The 23,915-nt window shown below is 39.2% G+C and overlaps 1 protein-coding gene across 1 annotated transcript; it reads left to right on the plus strand.

Annotated features, from left to right (window-relative positions):
• The first annotated feature begins 5,109 nt into the window (after positions 1-5,109).
• Positions 5,110-9,333, plus strand: CYP26A1 (cytochrome P450 family 26 subfamily A member 1). Its single transcript, XM_074295888.1, has 7 exons — positions 5,110-5,398; positions 5,644-5,868; positions 6,037-6,327; positions 6,438-6,599; positions 7,345-7,479; positions 8,147-8,299; positions 8,531-9,333. The coding sequence occupies exons 1-7, from the start codon at positions 5,210-5,212 to the stop codon at positions 8,870-8,872; spliced, it is 1,497 nt and encodes a 498-aa protein (XP_074151989.1). The 5' UTR covers positions 5,110-5,209; the 3' UTR covers positions 8,873-9,333.
• Positions 9,334-23,915: the final 14,582 nt, after the last annotated feature.

Here is a 23,915-nt window from a genome sequence, read left to right on the forward strand (position 1 = left end):
GTTCTCAGTGAATTCACAGTCTGATGGTTTGAGGGTAAGGGAGGAGAAATGGAATGCAAATAGCTATGTACTAACATACTCAGTGGGATAAAGTGGAAGTCATCAATAAAGGCACTGGCATGAAGGGAGAGTCATGGGTACACATGAGAGAAACAGGGAAGGAAGGAGGGAGAGAGAGTTTGGATTTTTTATTTACCTGATTCTTCCCCTTTCCCCAGCTCTATCAAATCAGGATATCCATGTACTCTTGCTCAAAAGAACTTTTTAACTAGGAAGTTGTCAAAAATAAAAATGAATGCTAATGCTATATATTATGAGATTTAGACAACAGACTTCCAGAAATAGTTCTATTATTAATTTAATATCCGAATGATTTCTCAGAGAAGGAAATGCCCAAACTGACAAAGCCCACCATACCCTATGATGTGACTGGACCCTAAGACAATTTTAGGTTTTTGCACAGGGAAAGGATATTTTAAATTTTAGTCTGGGTCAACATTACATAATTTAGCAAACATATCTATCCCCTTCTTTATGAATCAATCTCATTGAGGTGGGATTCCTTCTACAGAATTGTGTCACGATCCCAAATTGAAAAGGTTTGAGTGCCTCCCATTATATGGAAAAGAATGCTTCCTATGGAATGAATCTCAGTGCAATTCTTGAAAGGGATTCATTTCCTGGCTATGTACCTACCTGGTCAACTGGTAAAAGGCAAAGGCAAGGTAGTACTTAAATAGACAAGAAGTATTTTTGTTAAATTTCTAATTAACAAAATTCCCCTTTTGTTTGACCCTATGCCACCCACCTTTCCTAGGGGTTTCCCCTGAAGTCTGGAAAGCGCTTTAAGAGATACATTTCTTAAGATTTCTAGAGTGACAGGTGGATAAGTGGGAAAATGATAGGCTTGGAGTCAGAAAGCACCTGAGTTCAAATACAGCCCCAAGCACTTACTAGCAGTATGACCAAGTCACTCTGGTTTGCCTAAAAAATGGGGATAATCATAGCATCTGTGTTGCAGGAATTTTGTGAAGATCAACAAATGTGATAATTGTAAAGCACTTATAAAGCACAGTGCCAGGCATATAGTAAGAGTATTATTTATTATATGCTCCCTCAGAATCTGGAGAGTTGGTCTAGAATACTAGCTTTGTTACCAAGTTGCTGTGTGATTCTGGGCAAACCTATTCACTTCTCAGAGCTTTAGTTTCATCCCCTCTAAAAACAAAACAAAACGAGGAAAGGTGGGGGTTAAATTATTTCCGTCTCAATCTTAATTTCTCTTAGTTTAGCTAGGCTAATCTTGAAAAGATGATTCCATCATCAAGCTTGGTGTCTAGTCTTTTCCAGCTTAAAAAGACCCACCAGAGTTTGAAATATACTAATATGATCTATGTGAATCCAGGGTGGGTGGGTGAAGGGATACTTGTGGCAGCACTAGAAAAGGATTTGGGACGATTAAAAAAATAGAACAACAACGTATGTATACACACAATTTGTACACACACGTACATGTATTTATGTGTATATCTACTCATGCATGTGTGTGTGTTTTAGAACATGGGTCTGGCAGTCTCCAAAACCGCCTAGGAGTGTTCCCAGCCCAGCTCACAACCTATATAATTTAATTGGTATTAAATTACCAATCTTTTTCACAGCATCCCAAACGAACCTGTCACCCACCCAGTGGCCTGATATGGTTCTTAGATGTGACAGGTCAACCCAGGAAAAGGTCGGGCTAAAAGTCTGAACTGAGCGCTGTTGGCAGGTTGACCCTTTAGTGAACCAGAAGGAAGCCCCTGCCCTCCTGACCTTGCGTTTAAGGTAAATCTCTGTGGCCAAAAGAGGGAAAGCAGTAGGCGGTGGGTATGAGTGTCAATGACTAACTTTAATTAGGGCAAGGACCGAACTGACCTATCCAAACGCCACTGGAGCTTTTGTAATCCCTCCTCTCCTCCTCCTCCTTTCCCTCCCCCCCAGGCGGAAAAGTTTTTCTAGCCAGCCGGAGATCGCAGCTCCTCCGTGTTAGCTCCGGCAGGTTTCCTCTCCACTTTATGATTTGTTTTGTGCTGGCGGGTGGGATGGGGGGGGGGCAGGAGGGATATGTTGTAATGGGTAGGGGGCACTTGGCTGCTCCCGTTTATCCTCAGACTCCCAGGATTATTCCTGGGATCTTACAGAAAAACCTGCCAAATAACGCTTATCTGTCGCCCCAGCCAACCCTGTCAGCACTCGACGGATTTCTCCTATCCAGTCCCCTTCCCTTCTCTCGCCCCGCCCCAGTTTTGTGGAATAGTAACCTAGGAGTCTTGCCGAGAAATGAAACGAGTTTTTGTTTTCCGATCATCATTTGCCTCATCCGCAAAGTGTGATAGTTGGAGCAGTTCTTTGATCTAAGTTTCTTTCCGCTTGATAATTTATTGACCACTTTTCAAGATAATTTAAATAGTCCCTTTCACTCTTTTGCAATGTAATCTTTCTTGTCGCACAGTGGACTCGATGGTCACAGAGATAAAGGTTTCCTGTGACAATTATCAGTGTTTAAGCCAGCCTATCTCGTTATCTGACGACCGGTGAACTTGGCTAAGTTGCAGCTCTGCAGAGTTCATTCAAATGTCAGGGTCCGGGGCTGGATAGGTCACCGGCGGGTCAGCACAGAGGAATGGGAGAGGGCCCCGAGGTCACGCCCCTGCTGACCAGCTCAATTCCCCGACCAGGAGACACCAGAAGATGGTCAGCCCCATTAGCAGCGGTACAAACTACTCGGCCAGTCTTTAGCTTCTCTTCCAAAGCCTGCCTGCCGACCTGCCTGTGCCGACGAAGTTTCCATTGGAAAGTGGCGGATTGGGACTGAATTTATACCACCCTCAGTTCCCAGACATTCGAAGTGCTTCGCAGATTTCAAGAAATATGGAATACAACTAGCTCAGATTATTTTTCGTTGTCTTGACGATCTATTTCGTTGGTTACTGTTCCCGCCCCGTGAATCAAGAGAAAAGGCAAAACCTGCCTCAGTGTGCATTGCCCCACCTAATCTAGTCTTTTGATTCAGGATTGTACTGGACAAATGTATTTTCCTAGGCACTAAGGCATTGAAAACACTCTTGACCTAATGAATGGAGTCGGGGCGGGGTGGGGGAAAGCAGGAGCAGTGGGGCGTTTAGGGGTGAATCAGCACGAGGAGGTAGCCCAGGCGGTAGACTCCATGCAGGGCCAGAGCGCAGACCTCTTCCCGCCCAGCAGCAGCTGGTGAGCGTTAGGTTAACATCCAGACGACAAATTTATTTAGGCCAAACGCTTATCATTAAGGAGCGAGAAGCGTTCTCCAACGTGGTAGTTCCTTGCCAAAGGGTGGCTTCAGAGGAAGAAAGAAGTCTAATTCCGTAGGGTTTTAAACTTTGGAATAAACAAACTTTATTTTTTCCTTTTGAGGGGCAGCGTTAGAAAATGTATTGTACAAAACAAGCCGAGCCTTTCGCTTTTGCCTGCAAGGCTCCAATAAAACCTGGCCTGGCTCGGTGATGGAGATAAGATGCCGAGAAAAGTCTCGTGCTCCAATTTATGCCAGCTGCTGAGGTGATACCACGAACTGGAGGAGTCCACCTCCTCAGCACTGGCACTTCTAGGTTTCTCTGGGAACTAGTCCCGCTGCACGTACTGGGAACCCCCCACCGCGCGCTAGGAGGGCGGCTTTACATCCTCTGGGGCTACCAGAGGGTTGACCTAGGCGGGATAAAATCCCAGTAGGTGGGGCGGCCTGGAGAAACCGGAGGGGCGGGGCTAAGCTTCCAGGGACGCTCTTCCAGAAGGTGACTGCCCTTCCTAATAGCCCTTTCTCCCCCCACCCCTTTTTGGATAGATTGAAGACCAGTTTGGAGGAACTTCCTGATCCCAGCTAACAAACATTTCTTCAACTGCTGCTCTCTTTCCAGGACTCGCACCTCCACAGCTAAGGTGTATGAATTCAGGGTCCTTGCAGCCCGATTTCAGTCCCGCAGAAATCAGGGTGGTAAATGGGGTGCTGACTGGCTAATCTTGTAGTTAACCCTCGCGGTTCCTCGCTAACCCGGTGGCTGAGTTCATTTTGACACAGAGCCCTTCGAGGTTCTAATATGTTGCATGGAGAGGAGGAGTGATAGGCAACACACAGAAGGCCGTTCCACCCACTCTACTTTATATCCGGGCCGAGAACTCAAAGATTATCCGCAGCTACTCGCTCTGGAGTAAGCAAGAAACAAGTGGGAATGGGAGGGGGGGGAACCTGGGTCCCTTAAACCAGGTCAGCAAAAAACTGCTTCCCTTTGGGCCTTGCCAGGCAAGGGTGGCAACTATAAAGGCTCCAAGATAACAGAAACAGCTTTCGCAGGAGAAATCCAATGCACATGCTCGAAGGGTTTCCACTATACGTCTCTCCTGCTAGCACTAATTTTTGTTAGAACCCGAAAGATTGAAATCTCTCTTCTCTTTCATTCCCCCTTTCCCGATCACCTCCCCTATTTCCCAAAGTCCGGGAATGATCAAACTCTCCTTACAAACCTGCCAAAATCACAGACAAAATGAAACATGAAACAATAATGATGGCATATAATTTCCACCAAGAGTTAAAAAGGTAATTTCTTCACACCAGTTATATTTCCTTTCTGAGCAGAAAAAAAGAAAAAAGAAAAAAAAAAGAGGCTGATTTATAATCCTGGTTTCCAAATCATTATAGTGGTGACTGGGGGTGGGGAGGGATTGTCTCCTTTGGGCTTTAACTCCTCTCAGGTCCGAGAGAGCAAGCTTCAAGGCTCAGGGCGTCTAGTCATACAGAGACATGGGGCCGATCTAGAACCTGGAGCATTTTTTAAGTTATTATTATTGCCTAGCTCTCCCTCAAACCTAGTCGCAGGCGAATGCCGCTGCTCACAGACTCCACGCTCCATTGTCTTGGAGGATCTTAACACCTTGTCCCAGGGAGATGGGCGGCTCCTTGGCTCTTCAGGGCAGCCAAAGAGGCGCAGCTGGGAAGCTACCGCCTCTATGCAGAACAAACAGTTAAAGATTTTGGGCAGCGCCTTGTGGGGGGAGGAGCCAGGGCCCCAATCCACAATTAAAGATGAACTTTGGGTGAACTAATTTATCTGACCAAGGTAAAGTGGAGAAGCTTATAAAGCCCGCGGCGGAGCTCAAAGCACGCTCTTTCGCAGACGCAGGTAGAGACGCTGCACCGATGGGTTTCTCCGCCCTGTTGGCGAGCGCGCTGTGCACCTTCGTGCTGCCGCTGCTGCTCTTTCTGGCCGCGGTCAAGCTCTGGAACCTGTACTGTTTGAGCACCCGCGACCGCAGCTGCCCGCTCCCATTACCCCCGGGGACTATGGGGCTGCCCTTCTTCGGAGAGACGCTGCAGATGGTATTGCAGGTAAGATTCTAACCCGGACACTGCCTCTTCCCTTGGTGCCGCGAACAGTCAGGCGAGCGCTTGGATAGCCGCCGCCCTTCTCTCCCTTTCCCGACCCCGCCAATACGCCCTGCTCTGCGTTGAGTAAGCCTGTGTGACTCCTGCTGCGCAGAGTTCTCCAAGGCAGCAGAGCTAGGTCGAGATGCTTGCCTTTACGCGCGGTGTTCCGCGGCTTTATATCTCTTCTCTACTCCTTTTCCTCGCAGCGGAGGAAGTTTTTGCAGATGAAACGTAAAAAGTACGGCTTTATCTATAAGACTCATCTCTTCGGGCGACCCACGGTGCGGGTCATGGGCGCGGAAAACGTGAGGCAGATACTTCTGGGGGAGCACCGTCTTGTGGCTGTGCACTGGCCCGCCTCCGTCCGTACCATCCTGGGCTCCGGTTGCCTCTCCAGCCTCCACGATTCCTTGCACAAGAAGCGCAAAAAGGTAAGACTCGACTGCGGCGTGGCCATCCCGGGAGTGTCCTCCTCATCCCTGGTGGTTCGTACGCAAGACCTGGGTTTGCTCCGCTATTGTAGAGGGGAAGATGGTTCTGGGAAGGTGGGAAGGGGAGGGCTCCCCTGAGTTGATCGATCCCTGCCTTTCGCTCTGCAGTTGATCATGCAGGCTTTCAACCGGGAGGCGTTGCAGTACTATGTGCCAGTGATGGCCGAAGAAATAAGAAATGCTTTGGAAAGGTGGCTCCAATGTGGCGACAGCGGCCTCCTGGTCTACCCCGAGGTGAAGCGCCTCATGTTCCGAATCGCCATGCGCATCTTGCTGGGCTGCAAGTCGGACGATGCAACTGGCGGGGAGAGCGAGAGGGAATTAGTGGAAGCTTTTGAGGAGATGATCCGTAACCTGTTTTCCCTGCCCATCGATGTGCCCTTCAGCGGACTTTACCGGGTAAGAGCCACGCGTGGGCGCCGTGGAGCTGGACCAGGGCCGGCAGAGCGAGGGGCTCTTCCAATGGCAATGTTGAGCCCTGCTGAATCCCGCTGCCTCTTTCCGCACAGGGCGTGAAGGCGAGGAACCTCATCCACGAGCGCATCGAGGAGAACATTCGTTCCAAACTGAGAGGACAACAGGAACTTGAAGCCGGGGACTGTCGGGTCAAAGACGCCTTGCAGCTGCTCATCGAGCACACGCAGGAGAATGGCGAGAGGCTGAATATGCAAGTAAGTAGCCGTTAGATCACCTAGAGAAAAGGAGAGGGCACGGACCCAGAGATCCTTCCCTTCCTCCTCCAGGCAGAGGCACTCAAGTCCACAGACTGGGAACTTTACCTCAAGCAAAAAAAGGGGCAGCTTATGGCTTTTGGAGCTCGGGCTGTAGGTCCTTAAAGCACCGCGCTGGCGGCAACCTGTGTAACGGGAGGTGGCAGCCTTGATTGAAGTTGCACGGATTTTAGCCATCACCTACCCCTAATTCCCCTAGGGGCAGCCATCTAATCAAATACAACATTTTAACCCTCAAGCAAAAACAGTTGAATGCAGTCTCAGGGGAAGTATGCCCAGCACTTTTTTTTTTTTTTTTTTTTTTTTTAAAGGAGAAAGTTAACCTTTGTAATAGTCCCAGGAAAGTGATTTCTGCCTTGGGTAATTAGGGAAATATCAGCATTTAGAGATCTCTAATTTTAGAGATCTCTAATATTAGAAGTGTTTGTTTCACAAATCCTGCTTTGCCTGAAAGCCCTAGGCTGAAATCTACTTGCCTTTGGAATTCACTATTAAAAAAAAAAATTGGAAAATCAGTGTAAAGACATAAGTCAGGAAAGTTGACTTTTTCCCAGACTCTTCCCCTCCTCACCACAAAGTCCAATTTCCCTTCCCCTCCCCCACACTCCATTCAATTAAAGTTTTTCTTTGAGTATTTTCCTAAAATACTATATCTATATATTTGTTCTCCTGAATCCTGCCGTAGGAACTAAAGCAGTCTTCAACTGAACTTCTCTTTGGAGGGCATGAGACTACTGCAAGTGCTGCCACTTCTCTGATCACTTATCTAGGACTCCATCACCACGTGCTTCAGAAAGTGAGAGAAGAGTTAAAAAGTAAGGTAAGGTGTGTGTTTCCATCAGTGGCCAAATGTGTTCTCTTTTCTTCACTCATCTAAAGTTGTGAGCAAAATACAATAGATTATGGGAAAGAAAACTGACCAGACCAGCTTTGTATAAAACTGGAGGATGCAGCCTTTCTATATTATAACACATTGTAAATGGAGTTTAAACTTGTTTATGTTTTGGAGAACCTAATGCTTAAGCAAAACTATAGTCAAACTGATCATCATCTTCTTTTTCTTCTCTTCCTCCTCCTCCTAAGAAATCATCTTCTTGGATTTGTAAACTTTTTTTTTTTTTTTAAATAAGATTAAACTTTTCTCAAACTCAGCATGGGGAGGAAGGGAAGTAACATGGCAATTTCAGCCACACTAGCATTCATTCCCTGAATTTGAATGGTAAATTGGCATTCTACGTTTATATTCCAGTTCCACCTCCTTAGCTCACTAGTTGACTGCTGACTTTTTCTTGCAAAAGGATATACATTACATATATACATATGCATATATGTAATGGGAATAGATTTGATTGTGTGGATATGCATAAATATACATACAAATATATATTTATATTTCTGTAAGATCTTGCTCTATTAATGTTCATTTGACTTTAATTGCATCCTGATTTTAATGAACTAATTTTCAAACCTGTATTGCTCTTTGATAGGGTTTACTTTGCAAAAGCAGCCAAGATGAAAAATTGGACATTGACATTTTGGAACAACTTAAGTACATAGGGTGTGTTATTAAGGAAACTCTCAGATTGAATCCTCCTGTTCCAGGGGGCTTTCGTGTTGCTCTCAAGACTTTTGAATTAAATGTAAGTTGTCTGTGTGTCTTATCTTTCCTCATCTGCCCTTATAAACCTTCCCCATCCCACATTCAGTTAAATTTTTTTATGATTACAATGGATCTGTTGTTAAGACATCTATTTTGTATATCATAACTTGTTTGAAAGAGACTCATTTTCCTAACTTGCCCTAAGATTGAAATGGGCTATCATTTTCTTATTGCTATGACTCTGAGCTGAAGGTCATCTTTTTTCCCACAGGGATACCAGATTCCCAAAGGTTGGAACGTTATCTATAGTATCTGTGATACCCATGATGTTGCAGACATTTTCACCAACAAGGAAGAATTTAACCCTGACCGATTTCTGTTGCCTTATCCTGAGGATTCTTCCAGATTCAGTTTCATTCCATTTGGAGGGGGCCTCCGGAGCTGTGTAGGCAAAGAGTTTGCAAAAATTCTTCTCAAAATATTCATAGTAGAGTTGGCTAGGCATTGTGATTGGCAACTTTTAAATGGACCTCCTACTATGAAAACTAGTCCAACTGTGTACCCAGTGGATAATCTCCCTACAAAATTTATGCATTTCATGGGAGAAATTTAATTAATACAAACTCTAGAGAACTTAGGAATTATTTGAAGTATACATAAAACTTTTTATGGTGTTCTCTGTTGATTAATATTATATTTAATTTGTAAATATATGTTATATAGTTATTTATAATGCTTGTAAAGTGTTTCTTTTTCATCCTAAATACCATGGCTACATTTTTAAAGTCCTAAAATGATGAATTTGTATAATTCTCAACTAAGATAACTTTCTGAAAGTGGCAGGTTTTAAAAATATATTTAAAAATCTTATTGGATAGTTTATCAAGTGAATATTTGAGAGCTTATGTTTTGTGTTCATTGTGTCTTTATTTCTAATTGTATACATGTTTATATTGGTCATTGATAACATGTATTTTCTGTGAAAAATGTGATTCCGTGAATGTGTGTGTATGAGAGAGAAACAGTAAAAATAAATAAATAAATAAATAAATAAATTGTATTTTAGTCTAAAGACAATTCTGTTGTTGGTAATTACTTTTGCAGTAATGGTTCCCCCAAATGGGATTTTTTATTTTTTCTAAATGAGTATCATTTCAGATTTGGTAAAGAAAGACAAAACTGAAAACTCTTTGGAAAATCATTGCTATAATTCATTATTTAAGCAAGTTAAGCCAGTGTTGTATGCCGATTTCACAAGTAGAATAGATAATGTTGTCCAATAAAGTAGATCTGCCAGAAACACATTTTTTTGAAGTTGAGATTCTAGTATACTAGAAATCTACTTTTCATGTTAAGAGCAGCCCATTGCACTGGCAATGAATGAGACTCAAAAGTCTTTGGTCTGTCACCTTTACTCAGAAATAGCATGTGGAAATAGCTCTGGGCAAGCTTAATCTTAGGGTTAGATAAGAGGTGAGATTTCAGTTTTTCTTCATTCACAATAAGGCAAGATGGTCGATTTACACAACTGACAGATAAAGTTTGTATTTGTCCCAGGCAATAGGGTGCATGCATGACATGACTGATAAAATGGCCCAGTCATGACCCTCTGAACCTTGGCTAACCTTAGCAAAAGTTCTGGTCGGTCACATTTCTAACCCTGGCACATTCATACTTTGTACTGCAGGCCAACTTTAAATCCCAAACAGTGAAGCTGATGATATTTGAAATGGCACAGTGTAAATTCACTGTTTTTTTTTTTTTTTTTTAATCACTTGTGTCCCTGGATACCTAATAATACATTTTAAACTCCTTCTTTCCTCTCTCCTCCCCTGCCCCATATTTTAAAATCACAGGGTAAGATAATTCTAGAGAAGTATGGCAGCCATGATGTGATTTTGCTGCAACAAATGGCTCAAATACTACCTAAGTTTGAGAAATAAGATTTGGGGAAATTTCCTGATTTTTGCCAGCTGGATATAAACCTGGTTACTAAATATGAATGCAAAATTTAAAAAGTAATTTGGTTCTCAGCAGAAGCTGTTGCCATGGTTAAGACCCCCAAAATGTTGTACCTTGGGATATCTTGAGAAGAAATAATAACCTTATAGCCTCATGCAATAAACTGTGAGAATAAATTGTGGCATCTACCTTATGGTTAGTATAAGGCTTTGGTTTTTATTGTGATATACTTAATACCCTCCACAACTAGGTGTATAATTAAATTGTGGTGATTAACTAGAGCTGGTGTATGTGTATGTACGTTATGTGTGTGTTGCAGAAAAGATGGGCATATATTGAACATAAAATAGCACAATAGACATACAGTGATGTATTTCTGACATTATGTTGTTAGATGCCATGATACAGAGAAAAGGATAAGGATTTGAAGTTGAGAATCTAAGCTCAAACTCCAAGTCTATCACCATGGACACGTCTTTCTCTGGGCCTCATTTTCTCATCTTTCACCGAAAGGATAACTAGATCACCTCTAAAGAACTTTTAGCTCTAAGTCTATGATTCCACAATTGAATATTCCCAGACTGCATCGAGCCAGGGCTTGTGGGTTTTGTGGCAAAATAACCCTTTCAATCCTTAAAATCTAGGCAGTGAAAGCCAGACTGTGTGCCAATTCTACAAGTAATCTGTTTTTGATGTCCTCCTACCTTTCTTTCTATGCCCCCTTTCTACTTCTCATGACACTGAATAAAATTTCAAATGTCTTTCTTTAATTGAAATATTTCTTTTAAAAGTCTTTTAATTGAATATCTGTGTGTCATGTTCATACCCCACCATTCTTTTTCTTCTGGTTTCCCAATCATAAAAACAGACAGTGCTGATATGGGATTATTTCTGAATAGGTGTCCTTATTATGTCTTCCCAGAAATAATACAATCAAATGTTAGAGCTTTATGTCTACCTTAGCAAGTGTAGGGCTAATTTCTTCATTTTCTAAAGAGACATGTCAGTACAACAAGTAGCTGCTCTGCATCTCTATTGCTCTTTATATGATACTCAGTTTTAATTCCTCAGAGACAGTTATGTTTCTTCTATGGTTCACAACATAAAACATTGCCTGTCAAATATTGAGATTAAAAAGATGAATCTCTGTTTCTGGGAGAAGTTGGAAATCCTAAAAAGAGTTTTTCAGTTTTCTAAAGTTAATCCAGCTAAGATTCTTCCTCCTGTTAAATTTTGGGCTTAACGATATTATCCATTTGTACTGTTTGTGCCAGATTATATGTAGAATTGTACAAATTCTGTAGTTTATTCATTTAACTACATTTGATCATCTGAACAGTAGACATTCTTCATCCACTCAATTTTTCCTCTGTTGATGGTTAGGTCAAACTTTTTGGAGTGGTTACAGATCTCTTTCATGAAGGTTTGCAGTGTACCAGGGCTTTATGTAGCTAACATGGTGTAGTCTTCAAACAGAACAGTTAGAGGGGAAATCTACCACCTGTTGAAGCAGGTTATTCCACTTTGGAACAGCTCTAATAATTAGGAAGATTTTCCCGATATCAAGCATAAATTTACTTCTTTGTCATTTTCCCCTCACTACTCTGATTCAGCCTTCTGAGACCAAAAAGAACAAATACAGTCCTTCTTCCATATGCAGTCCTTTGAGTACTTGAAGATAGCTATCATATGCTCCATGAATCTTATTTTTGTAGGCTAAAAATGCCCATTTCCTTCAATCTATCTTCATATGTCATAGACTCAAGACTCTTCACCATTTGGATTACCTTCCTTTGGACATTCTCCAGTTTGTCACAGCCCTTCTTAGGCTAAATATGACTTCCCACTATTATCACCTAGTCTCACCTCTACATTGGAGACACTAAGAGTGATTTAATAAAGACAGCTATATCAAAGACTTTATAGAATTGCTCTATCTTCTCAAATTTTGCAACAGATGTTGATGGATAAGTTGCATTATTTTCATGGTAATCCCTTTGCAGTTATTAATCATAAGTTCTATGATAATAAATGACCACAAATCCTAGGAAATTTCTTTTTGCCTTGGGGTACACAATAAAACCAATTCTGTTTATTCCTTTTTTGCTTCTCTAAGGAAAACTTGTGAACCAACTTTCTATTTAACTACAACTTTCTTCTGGTTCATTTTATACCATGAATTCAAGCTTAATATGATATAGTTTCTTTAGTAGTGGATCCATTCATTAGTCATTAGGTGGGGAACTCACATTTAGAGTCCTAATAAATTAAAGGTAACAAAGAGTATTTATAAAAGCTGCCTAGGTCTTTATGTTCTCTGCCTCTTTTTCAGCCACCACAGTCACTATAGAAGTAGAAGGAGGCCACACAAAACTGAAGGCCATTTTGTCTTTTTCTTATTTGATAGATAGATGGGCTAAGAATTCATCACCAAGCATGCAACCTACTGGTGATATGAGACCCCTTGTACTTAGTGAGGCTGGCATTTGGAAGTCAGATTCAATTGGATTCTGGCAGTGTACCTGAAATGCCTTGTGCTCTCCTGAAAAATTCTTCGGAATTCACATTATTTCAAGATTCAATGATGCAAAAGCATTAACATAGTAAAACCTTGGAAGGAAATAGGGATTCCAAGAGGTGAGGGTGAGAAAAGAACATCCCAGGCATTTGGGGAGTAATATAGCCTAAACAATTATCATTCTTTAAGTTGGAATAGGAAAGATATGGACTCAAATCTTGCTTCTGACATTTACTGTGAGAAGTCACTTATCTTCTCTGGGCTTCAGTTTCTGAAAAATGGGGCCATAGTTCCTAACTCATGGGGTTGTTATGAGACATAGATGAGATAATGTATGTAAAACACCTTGTGGTGTTGTATAAATATCTTCTCTATATTACATGTATATTTGTGTAATCTTAATGGTCCCCCACTTAATTATTGTCAGTGTAGTACAAATATTCTAGGCTATTTCTTTCCTTGACACTCTGAATTTAATTCTATAAACCTGTTTAAATCTATAAACATATATATATGAACATATATAAATCTTTAAATCTAAAAACCTTCTGTCTTCAAATATTGCATACAATCCAATGTTATCAGGCTATTAGGACAGTGATCCACACTTCCTGCTTTGGGGGGTTGTTTTTTCCTGTGTTTGTAAAGATTTTAACAAATACATTACTTTGCTTACACCAGACTACTTCCTTAGATTTAATACTAGCTGACTTTCATAATTTTAGAATTACAACTTAAAAAAGAAGTTTTAGTACTAATTTTTTTTTTTTTTTTTATCTCACAATCATTTCTTGATATGTCTACCTTTCTTAGGCTGAACTTTCCATTGTAAGAAAGACCATAACCAGCTAAAGAAAGTGACTAAGTCCGACAGAACATGCAATAATCTATCTCTCTAGTCCCTCACCTATATATTCCCCTACTTTTCTATAAAGAGGAATAATATGTTTCATCTTTTAGTTCCTGCGATGAAGACTGGCCATGACAACTCATTTGAATTCAAATACCTTGTAGTGTTTTTATTTATAATAACATAATTGACCAACATTAGTAAGCAATTTCCCATTGAAATCAAATGTCCAGTCCCTATCTTATTGAGAACTCTGATTCAATCCCTGATCCCTATCCATTTGGAATCATGCATGTTACATACATCTCATTTTTCATGATTCTGCTTTCTTTGCTCTGCATCAGTTCATACAAGTCTTTCCGAGTTTCTCTGAATTTCTCATATTTCTTTCATTTCTATGGCACAATAATATTTCATTTTGTTCATATACCACAGTCTTTGTGGCCAACTGATGATCATATAATTTGTTTCCAGTGTTTTGCTTGTACAAAATGTGCTTTTATTTCCTTGGCACCATACTCCCTTTTTCTTTACATAATGATCTTGGCTTCTATTCCCACCCCATAGTTCTACTGAGCTATGATCTTGAAGGTCATCCTAGACAACTGTGATGAAAAGAGGATCAAAAGAGGAGCTTATTGCTCACTCTATCTGGGCCCGCTAGCTTTTTGTCTAGAATTCCTGGGTCCCTTTTTCACACTGTCACCACATAGAGGTCCACAAGAGGGCAATCTTTTCCCTTCTGTGACATATTTCCCATACCTGGATTACTTCCTGTGCCCTTCTCTACCTGGATCCAGGAAATCCAAGACATAGTGACAATAGCTAGCAATGTATCGTGAAAACAAACAAACAAACAAACAAAAACAAAATATGATATATGTTTACTATAGATAGGGAAAGGTTTTGAGCAATGGAAAATAGGTATTTTCTATCTTAAAGAAGATGAACATTTCCCTAATTTTGAGTGATTAACTAAATTTTTAGCTTCATTCTTTATATAGAGCATTCATATGCTCTTTCTAATCTTGAAATCATCATCTCTCCACAAAGGATGTAGAATCCTTATGGGTGGGGATTCTTTAGGTTTTTACATTTGTATTCTTGGTGTGAAGCACAGTTCCTTGAATTCAGAAAACATTTAATAAGTGTTTGTTAAATTAAATTGGATCTTCATCTATATTACCTGGCATTGATTTATAGCTGTGCTCTAATTCATTCCTATCCAATGACATCTCTATATTTTGTGATAATCAAACTAATCCTAAGTGTTGGGCTCAATCCTTCAAAAAGTATTTTAAGAGACTCCAATGAATTAGGAAATATTTAGACAATGATAGCCATATTATTCTGTAGTTTAGGTAAATTTAGTAGGTCTCCTTATTCTTTCTACTATTTTTTCTCCAGTGCCTATTTGTCACTGCTCTTTTTCCTGAATTCATTCTTCTTTTAAAGTTTCAACTTTCACACCTATGTGAATGTAAAATGAATCTCATTCCAACCTCTCATGTGTACTTCATTCCCTTATTTTTAGATTCTGGCAAGATATTATCAATTTCTTGTGTAACTTTCTGTGTATGTCTGGCTTCTCTAACCATTACCTTTTGGAAAATGTGATTGATGGTAGGTAATCAAAGTCAGCCACACCTTTTTTTCCTCTCACTGGTTGGTTTCTTCTTTCTAGTCCAGCCCTTGGCTCCACTTCCAATGGAAGTTTTCTTTGGGCTTGCTTGGAGGAAGAAAAGAAGAAAGGAATGAGGTCAAATGTCCCTATAATCCAGACTTATTCCAAATCTAAAGATGATACTCTGACTCATTTTTAGCCTAGGGTAAAGGAAGGAGAATCTCTAGGTCAAGCTCAGTTATGACTTTGGGGAGTTTATTTAAAAATGATTAAGAGTAACCCTCCCCCCATAATATTGTTTCTCAATTTCTGTAAGCCTCCAGTCAAAAGAAAGCCCAGAACTTATGGGCTCCTGATTTTTATATATCTCTGTATTTGTTGTTCAGTCATGTTCAAATCTTTGTAACCTCATTTGGGGTTTTCTTGGCAGAAACAATGAGTGCTTTGCCATTTCCTTCTCCAGCTCACTTTGTAGATGAAGGAACTGAAGTAAACAGAATTAAATGACTTGCCCAGGGTCATCCATTTAGTAAGTGTCCAATGCCAGATTTGAACTCATGAAGAGGAGTTTTTCTGATTTCAGGTCCAGCACTTTGTGCCACCTAGCTGCCCATATCTCTGTATACTAATACAAAAACTTTCTTTGCTGCCATCCCCTTTCACAAATACAGTAATAATTAGAATTTATCAATAGATCAACAACATTTAGAATTTAGTCATCAAAAGAAATTCAAACTACTTAAACATAAAAAGTAATCTTTGGAATTAGTTTCTGCCTTATGAGTTGGGAATAGAAGGGGAGATGGGAGTAGAAGGAGAGACTATACTTCACAGTCTAGTATTTATTCTTCCTGGTAGAAAATTAGCAATCATTCTCCTATTTGGAGTGCTAAAAGCAGAGACATCTCTGGTGCTCAGGTAGACCATAGTCTGCTATATATAGTTCAATGCTCTGCTCCTCAGTCTGTAGTTTTCTCTCCAGCTCCCATTCCATCTCCTTGCTTTCTCTCTAAATGCATATCACGACTACTATTGCTGCCTCAAACAGCTGCCATCCCTGCTGCTACCATAACACTCAGTTCACACAAGTACACTTGTAGCAGAACTGTTGTTAGTATCAGCTCTTCCCAGAGCAAGAAGATTCCTACTAAAAGGGAGTGGTATGTGAGAGGGAGAGAATTTGGAAATACAATAAAATTGAAATTAAAAAATAAAGTGAAGGGGTTAGATTAGCAAATATAAACAAATCCCCACCAAGTAGGATCTGTCCCAAAATTCCCATGATTTCCATAGATCTGTCCCAAAAATCAGTTACAGATTTCTCACTATCCCCATAAATGTGATATGTTCAAAACCAAACTCACCACTTATTCCCCAAATTAGCCCTTTTTTCCAACTTCCCCATTTCTGCCATTGGTACCCATCAGCCTCCCAAATCTAGAGGCTTTGGAATTGGCTCAACTTGTTTCCCTTCATTCCATCGGTCTGATCAGAAGTTAAGTTCATCCAACTTTCCAAAAGTTTTTCAGTCTATTACTTCACAGCATCCAAAATTTTCATTGAGATCCCCATAATCTCACACTTGGATTTTTATCTTTGCCTTCTGGTTAATCTTTTTTTTTTCATTCGTGTCCTTCTCCCCTAAGTTATCTCATTCATCTCTGCTAAATTAATTTTTCCAAAATAGAATTTTCATCATATTCTCTGCTCAAGACTTTATTATGATTTCTTTTTGTCTAGTTCATAAATTTATCTTTCACTCAAGATCTTCCCTAATTTGTCTATACTTCCTCAACCAAGCTTATTTTTCTTTTTACCTCAGTTGGTACTCTCAGCTAAACACAGTTTCTTTCCTATCACTTTCAAAGTGCCCAACTAACTCCAACATTGTACCTTTATTTGCCCTGCTTGCACTTCTCCAAATTCATTCCTCTACCAAGACTCACCTTAAGTTCCATCTCATCCATGAAATTTCCTTGACTTCTTCCATCCATAATTCCTTATTTCTTGATTATATTCTGAAGTACATAATAATTATTATTTTCAATTTTATTATCTATGCAATTGATAAGAATTGTTTCTTAAAATAGGCTGTAAGACACCTGATGGCCGAGATGATAACAACACTTATTTTGTGTTTGCCTTGGTTAGTTCCCAGAACATAGCACAATATTTAAAGGATCTGGGATTTGCATGGTGAAGGGGAAAGTATTGTGGGACCAACTCCCAGATTTGAATTCCACCCATGACATCTAATAGCTGTGTGACCAGAGGCAACTCACCTATTTTCTATGAGTCCATAGACAGCTTTTTTTTTTTTTGCACCCAAAAGTCACAGTTCTTGAAGCTTCTTCCTCCCCTGAATGACTGAATGTAACTGTATCTATCTGCCTATAATTTGTTATCTTTGCTCCTTATTGTTTGAGCATCTATGTTTCCAACTGATATGATCCAGGTAAAGGGAGGAGAGAAGAATCATTTTTCCCTCCCAAGAGCTGGTTTCCCAATTTAAGCTGGCCTAAACTGATGAACTCTCAAATCTGCATGGGGTCTCCAAGGGTATTCTGGGTCATTAGTTCATAAGAGGTAATTGCTAAATTTTTTGTGAACATTTATATCTCAGAAATCAATAAATGCACAAATCCAGAGTTGTTTGTTTCGTTGATTGTCTGAGACTCTGCAAATTTGGCTTGCTGTCTGTTTTTATATGGCCCTTAAGGTAAGAATGGTTTTTACATTTTTAGGTAAATACCATTCTTAGTTCAAGGTCAGAATGGATATGAGAGGCAGAAGGATTTGGCTAACAGTACATACTTTGCCAACCCCCTGGATTTCAGAAATCGATAGGCCAAATGTTAAAAATGTAGTTAAAACTTAAAATTATGTCTTGAGAACTTTTTTTTTGGAGAGCTGATTGTTAAACATTTACCATATCTGAATATCTCTCATTATACTAGATGATACCTAAATAGCTAGGTGCTGCTAGATTCTTTACCAAGAGTAGAAAGGAGAGAGTCCTTCCTCCTCCTTTTGCAAGGGTTAACTCCACAGATGATTTGAATTTTCACTCCTACTATGTATATTTGAAGCTCTCAGGGGTATTTCTCCTTTTTAACTAGAACAAGAGGGGTTCATAATACTTTTTTTAACTTTCACACTTTGTCTTGCAAAAATAAAATTTACCATTTCTTTTATGAAATCAAGGAAAATAAGGGAGATAAAACAAAAAGGAGCAAGAAAGAGAAAAGAGAAAGATGTGTTAAATGACTGAAATACCACCGAAGGGGAAGGTACCAAGTGAAGCCACCAAATCACATTTTCATCAAGACCTTTTTCTAGAAATATGCTTCCATGGCACCCAGAAAGTATTTTTAAAGGCTGAATTTTTCTGGGTAATGAGGCTATCTTTCATAATGTGGAAAAGTCATTCAGGAAAGCTTCAGCTAAAATACCTAAATCATAAACAGTGGTTTTTTTTTGTTTTTTTGTTTTTTTCTAGCAAGAGATGCGGTCATGACTGAATAGATAATAGGAAGAATATTGAGCTTGAAGCCAAGAGACCTGCAGGTACCACTTGTACTACTTTCCCTTCAGAAGAGATTGGATTAACTCATCTCTAAGGTCCCTTCTAGCCCTGAACTACTGTACTTCTCTATCCTGTGTTTGCATTGCCATTAATCCCATTTACAGAATTCCTCCAACATTTGCAAAGCACTGGTATTTTCATTGTCATACCTGTCAACATGCCAGGGAGCTTTTTCTCCACTAGTGAAATGAAACCAGGTCTCCCTTGGGACATTACAGTTGAGTCAATTACCTGCATAATTCAGGTGAAGGCAAAAGTCTGGGCCTCCCCTTTCTGTTTCTTTTTATCAGAAGGAGACTAGACCCATGGATGACGTCAGCCAAAGACTCATTGTAACTGTATCACACCCTCTGTCACCTGTGGAGTTTGGTGGAAAAGAGCTTAATAGAAAAGTGATGACCAAGTGCTCTGAATTTCCCTTGTTAAAGAGCCGAAGTCAAACAATGAACCACAAAGTAAACTGGGAAGCAGAGGACAATGGGAGTTCTCTGGCTAATGGACTTGGCCATTATGAAGTATGATGCTGCATTTCTCCCTCTGGGCTTATCCCAAATTGAGTTTCAGTGCTGTAGAGTATGTGATGAAATGTAGTGTATAAAGCTGAGTTGAAAACAAAGTTGACTTCAGATATGAATTGGGAATTCATCCAAATGTAGTCTTAACAAAGGTACAATGCTAGACTGGAATGAATTCTTTCTGTTTCCTTCAAAAAACAGGTCTTCACAACTATGATTATCTGGATGATTTATCTGACCCTGAACACCTAATTTGGGCAAGTTGTATAAAATCATGAATTTTTGCCTAAATGATCTTTAGCAATGTCAATCGGCTTTAAGATTTTCTTTTAAAATATTTGAGAAGGCAAGCAATTTGATATGTTACAGGTGCATCACATGTTTTCATGTTGTGGAAAAAATACAGACAAAAATCATCAAGAAAAATAAAGTAATAAAAAAGTATGTTTTACTCTGCATTCAGACTCCATCAGTTTTACTGTGAGGGTAGATAGCATATTTCATTGATAAGTCCTTTGGAATCATCTTAGATCATTATATTGCTGAGAATACCTACATCATTCATAGTTAGTCATCATTACAATATTGCTGTTGCCATGTACACTTTCTCCTGCTTCTGCTCACTTCATTTCTCATCAGTTTATGTAAGTCTTTCCAGGTTTCTCCTGAAATTGTCCTGCTCATCATATCTTATAGCATAGTATATAGTATTCCATTACAATCATGTACCACAATTTGTTCATCTATTCCTCTTAATTTCCAATTCTTAGAAGAAAAAAAGAAATTCACAACATATTTCAGAATATGAAAGTAAATTAGTATGAAATGAATAGGCAAAACAGGACACTGGTGGAACCTAGATTTTGTTTCCTATAGATGATATATATATATATATATATATATATATATATATATATATATATATATATATATATATTGTAAAGATTACCTTGGCCTTTGTAAAAAAAAAATATATATATATATATATATATATATATATATATATATATATATAGCCCAACAATTAGCAAGTACTAGTTGATGTTTAGTTGTTTTTCAGTCATTCTTTTACTTTTTGTGACCCCTTTTGGAGTTTCCTTGGCAATACTGAAATGATTTGCCATTTCCTTCTCTAACTCATTTTATAGAAGAGAAAACTGAGGCAAAAAGAGTATGACTTGCTCAGGGTCACACATCTTGTTTGTTTTTGAGGTCAGGTTGGAACTCATGTCTTTCAAACTCCAAGCCCACTACTCTATCCACTGTGTGTCACCTAACTGCCCAAAAGAGCACCAGTGAGGTACACTAAATATGTACATGTAGCTTATCATTTTCCAACTCATCAGTTACCATGCATTAATGTGATTATAGACAAAGAACACTGGATTGGGGATTGGAATTCCTGGGTCTGAATGCCAGCTTTGCTATTTGTGGAACTTTGCACAAGTTTTGAGGCTTCTTGGTACCTCAGTTTCTTTATCATTTAATGAGATTAGCACAAATAATCTCTGAAGTCTCTCTGAAGATTTTATGTGACTCATGGATCAAATAGTATCCAAATATTTACGGTACAGTTTCCTTTGTGATCTAGGAAAGCTATAGGGATATACTCTACTCCAAAATTTGGTTGAAAGCATTAAACCAAAGTCCTCTGGGATCACCCATGAGGGCAATCACCTATCAGGGCAATTAGCACAGCAGAACAGAACAGAATTCAGCTGGTTCCCGGGGCTACTGATCACTGCCTTTTAAAATTGTGATTAGGTAGGGGACCTATGGTGTCTCCAGTCACAAAGTTTGTCCAGGGACATGTTTTCTTCCTAGAAACTTTGGCAGCCAGGGTTTATATTGTGAGAACTAACATATTGGGTATTTTCTCTTTGATCTGGACCTATCCATAACTGTTTTCCTCTGCTCTTTCCTTAAAACCCAACACCACACATCCAGATGCTGAGCTCACTTCCTCTTTAGGAACCCTAAAAGAGGCCAGAGGCTTTCTGTAAAGAGGATCAGATTCACTTAAATGTGTTCTGCTCACTGGTGCCCAAACTTTAAATACACTGATGGCAAGATTCCAGACATTTGCCTGGAGAGATTTCAGTTGTTTGCTTTTCTTCCTAGAGGACCTGAGACCCAGTTTCTCCTTCCCCTCAGCTCTTACACTTTCTGCTTCTCATTGACTAGGAAAGCAGTCCCTCCTTGGCCCATTGTCTTGATCCTCTTGGCATTTGGAGCTTTGATTTGCAGTTGGCTCCAACATTTGCCCAGCTCTTTCCTGATGCTAACTTTTTCTCTATTAAACCACCTCTCTTAGCTACTCATGCTCTGTCCCGGTTCCCCCACTGACACTGCTACACTGTAACAGAAATGTATCAAATATATAAATATATACTGTATAAGTAAACTATATACACCAGGAAGAGTCATAAATAAATGTAGATTGGACTGTGGAGAGAAGCAATGTGACCATAGCTGCTTCCAGCTGTATTATTATTATTTTTTAAGAGAGAGAATATGAAATTTTCACTGAGATCACCATAGCTATCTGATTCTGAAAACTCAGAGAACTCATTAATTCAAGAGGAGCATACAAAATCAAATGCTAATAGTTTTGTTTGTTCAGTACTCTATTAATATCATTAAAGAGGGGTAGGGCTATTCTTTTGGGTATGAGTCCAAGTGAAACTCTGAAATGGAAGGTAGGTGCCCTCATGTACTTTTGTCAGTGAAGAAATGAGGGGAAATGTCCAAACTCGACAAGTTTGAGACCATTCTTCCCATATTCTTCTTTATAAGAATATGCTGCCCCCTTTCTTTATGACTATTAATGATCAGAACAATGGTCCTAGGGTTCTGAAAATATGGGTCATAGACTTTGAAGCAACAAGGATATTCAAGGTTATCTAGTCCAACCTTCTTATTTTATAAGATAAGTAAATGGAGGCCTAACAAACCAAAGTGATTTCCTGTCCAATATGTCACTCCCAGTGAATGGTAGAGCTGGGAATGGAAAGAAAGTAGGTTTTCAGATTTTTAGACTACCAATCCAATTAAAAAAACAAAAACAAACAAACAAAAAAAAACACCCAAGACTCCAATGATTATCTAGTCAAAACTCAGCTTTTGAAGGAATCCATTCCATAGTATTTCTGAGCTCCACTTGAATACTTAGAAAGACAAGTTATTTACCATTCCTCAAGGAGTTCATTCCATTTTAGGAAAACTCTAACAAGCATTAGGGAATACTTCCTGATATTGAGCTGACATCTACTTCCTTATTACTTTTACTAGTTTCTGCTTTCTGGAGCCATATTTAATAGTTTTAATCCTTCTTCTTTATAATAGCCCTCCAAACATTCAGTGACAACTCCAAAATGGAACTCAATCCTCTAGATGTGGGCTGACCAGGACAGAATCTAGCAGGATTCCCATCTTCCATGCTCTTATTGATGCAGGCTACCAAAGGCAGCAAGAAGTGGCTTTTTTTGGCTGCAGACTGATACTATTGGCATGCTACTAGAAATCTCCCTTTTCGCTGGAGTGGCTGTTCCTCCCATTACATCTTTCTGCCACTTACAGAATTCAAGGAAGATTCAATTGCATTGTTATACTTAGGTGGGAAAGTGGTCTTTGGGAAGCACATTTTAAAATGATTTTTAGCAATGAGGCTATAATAAAGATATGTTTCTGAGTAATGAAGGTGTTGAGGCAGATAGGTGTCAGAAAGAAATCACTTCTTGAATTCAAATCCTGCCTCAAAAACTTATGGCATGTGGTTCTGAACAAGTCACTTAACTTTAAAAAATTTTTTCATCTATGAAAACAATGATTGAACTTACCAGGCAGAGTTATTATAAGGACTACATGAAACATTTATGAAGTTTATAATTATTTACATAAATGTTAGCTATTATTATTAACTAAGATATTCAATATAATGAAATACTTCATTCTTTGAGAATTTTACTTATGTAAAATAATATAGTAAATGTTGGAGTTGAAATTTGAACCTAGATCTTCTGATTCCATGTTAAGCCCTTTTTCTAGATTGCAAAGCTCTTTCCTAGCTCTGTAAAATATGTCGTTTGTCCCAAGCATTTTGCTTTTTATTCATTAAACCTTGGGCAGCCTTTTGGACCTATATGTTTAGTTAGTAATCCAGGTCTAGATGCTTGAAATAATTTGTTTGGTTCTATTCACTAATGACCCAAAGGGCAGTGGTCATTTATTTATTTATTTTAAGAGTATTTTATTTTTCCAAATACATGCAAAAATAGTTTTCAACATTCACTTTGTAAAACCCTGTGTTCCCATATTTTTTCTCCCTCTCTTCTTCTTTCCCTCTCCCCAAGAAGCAAGTAATTGGATATAGATTAAACATGTGTAATTCTTCTAAACAGATTTTGATATTCATCATGTTGTCCAAAAACAAAAATCAGATCAAAAGGGGAAAAAATATGAGAAAGAAAAAAAAAAAAACAAGCAAACAAACAATCAAACAACAATAACAAAAGTGAAAATACTATGCTTTGGCCAGCAATGGTCATTTATTATATTTAAACCATTGGATTCTAAAATTCAGGAAGTTTCCAGGCTAGTAT

This window comes from Sminthopsis crassicaudata, chromosome 2 (genome assembly GCF_048593235.1).
Source record: "Sminthopsis crassicaudata isolate SCR6 chromosome 2, ASM4859323v1, whole genome shotgun sequence".
Taxonomy (NCBI): Eukaryota; Metazoa; Chordata; class Mammalia; order Dasyuromorphia; family Dasyuridae; genus Sminthopsis; species Sminthopsis crassicaudata.

Coding starts and splice junctions, on each gene's coding strand:
- CYP26A1 (XM_074295888.1), top strand. CDS start 5,210: ATGGGTTTCTCCGCCCTGTTGGCGAGCGCGCTGTGCACCTTCGTGCTG. Junction 6,600..7,344: donor GCGAGAGGCTGAATATGCAA/GTAAGTAGCCGT, acceptor ATCCTGCCGTAG/GAACTAAAGCAGTCTTCAAC. Junction 7,480..8,146: donor GAGAAGAGTTAAAAAGTAAG/GTAAGGTGTGTG, acceptor GCTCTTTGATAG/GGTTTACTTTGCAAAAGCAG.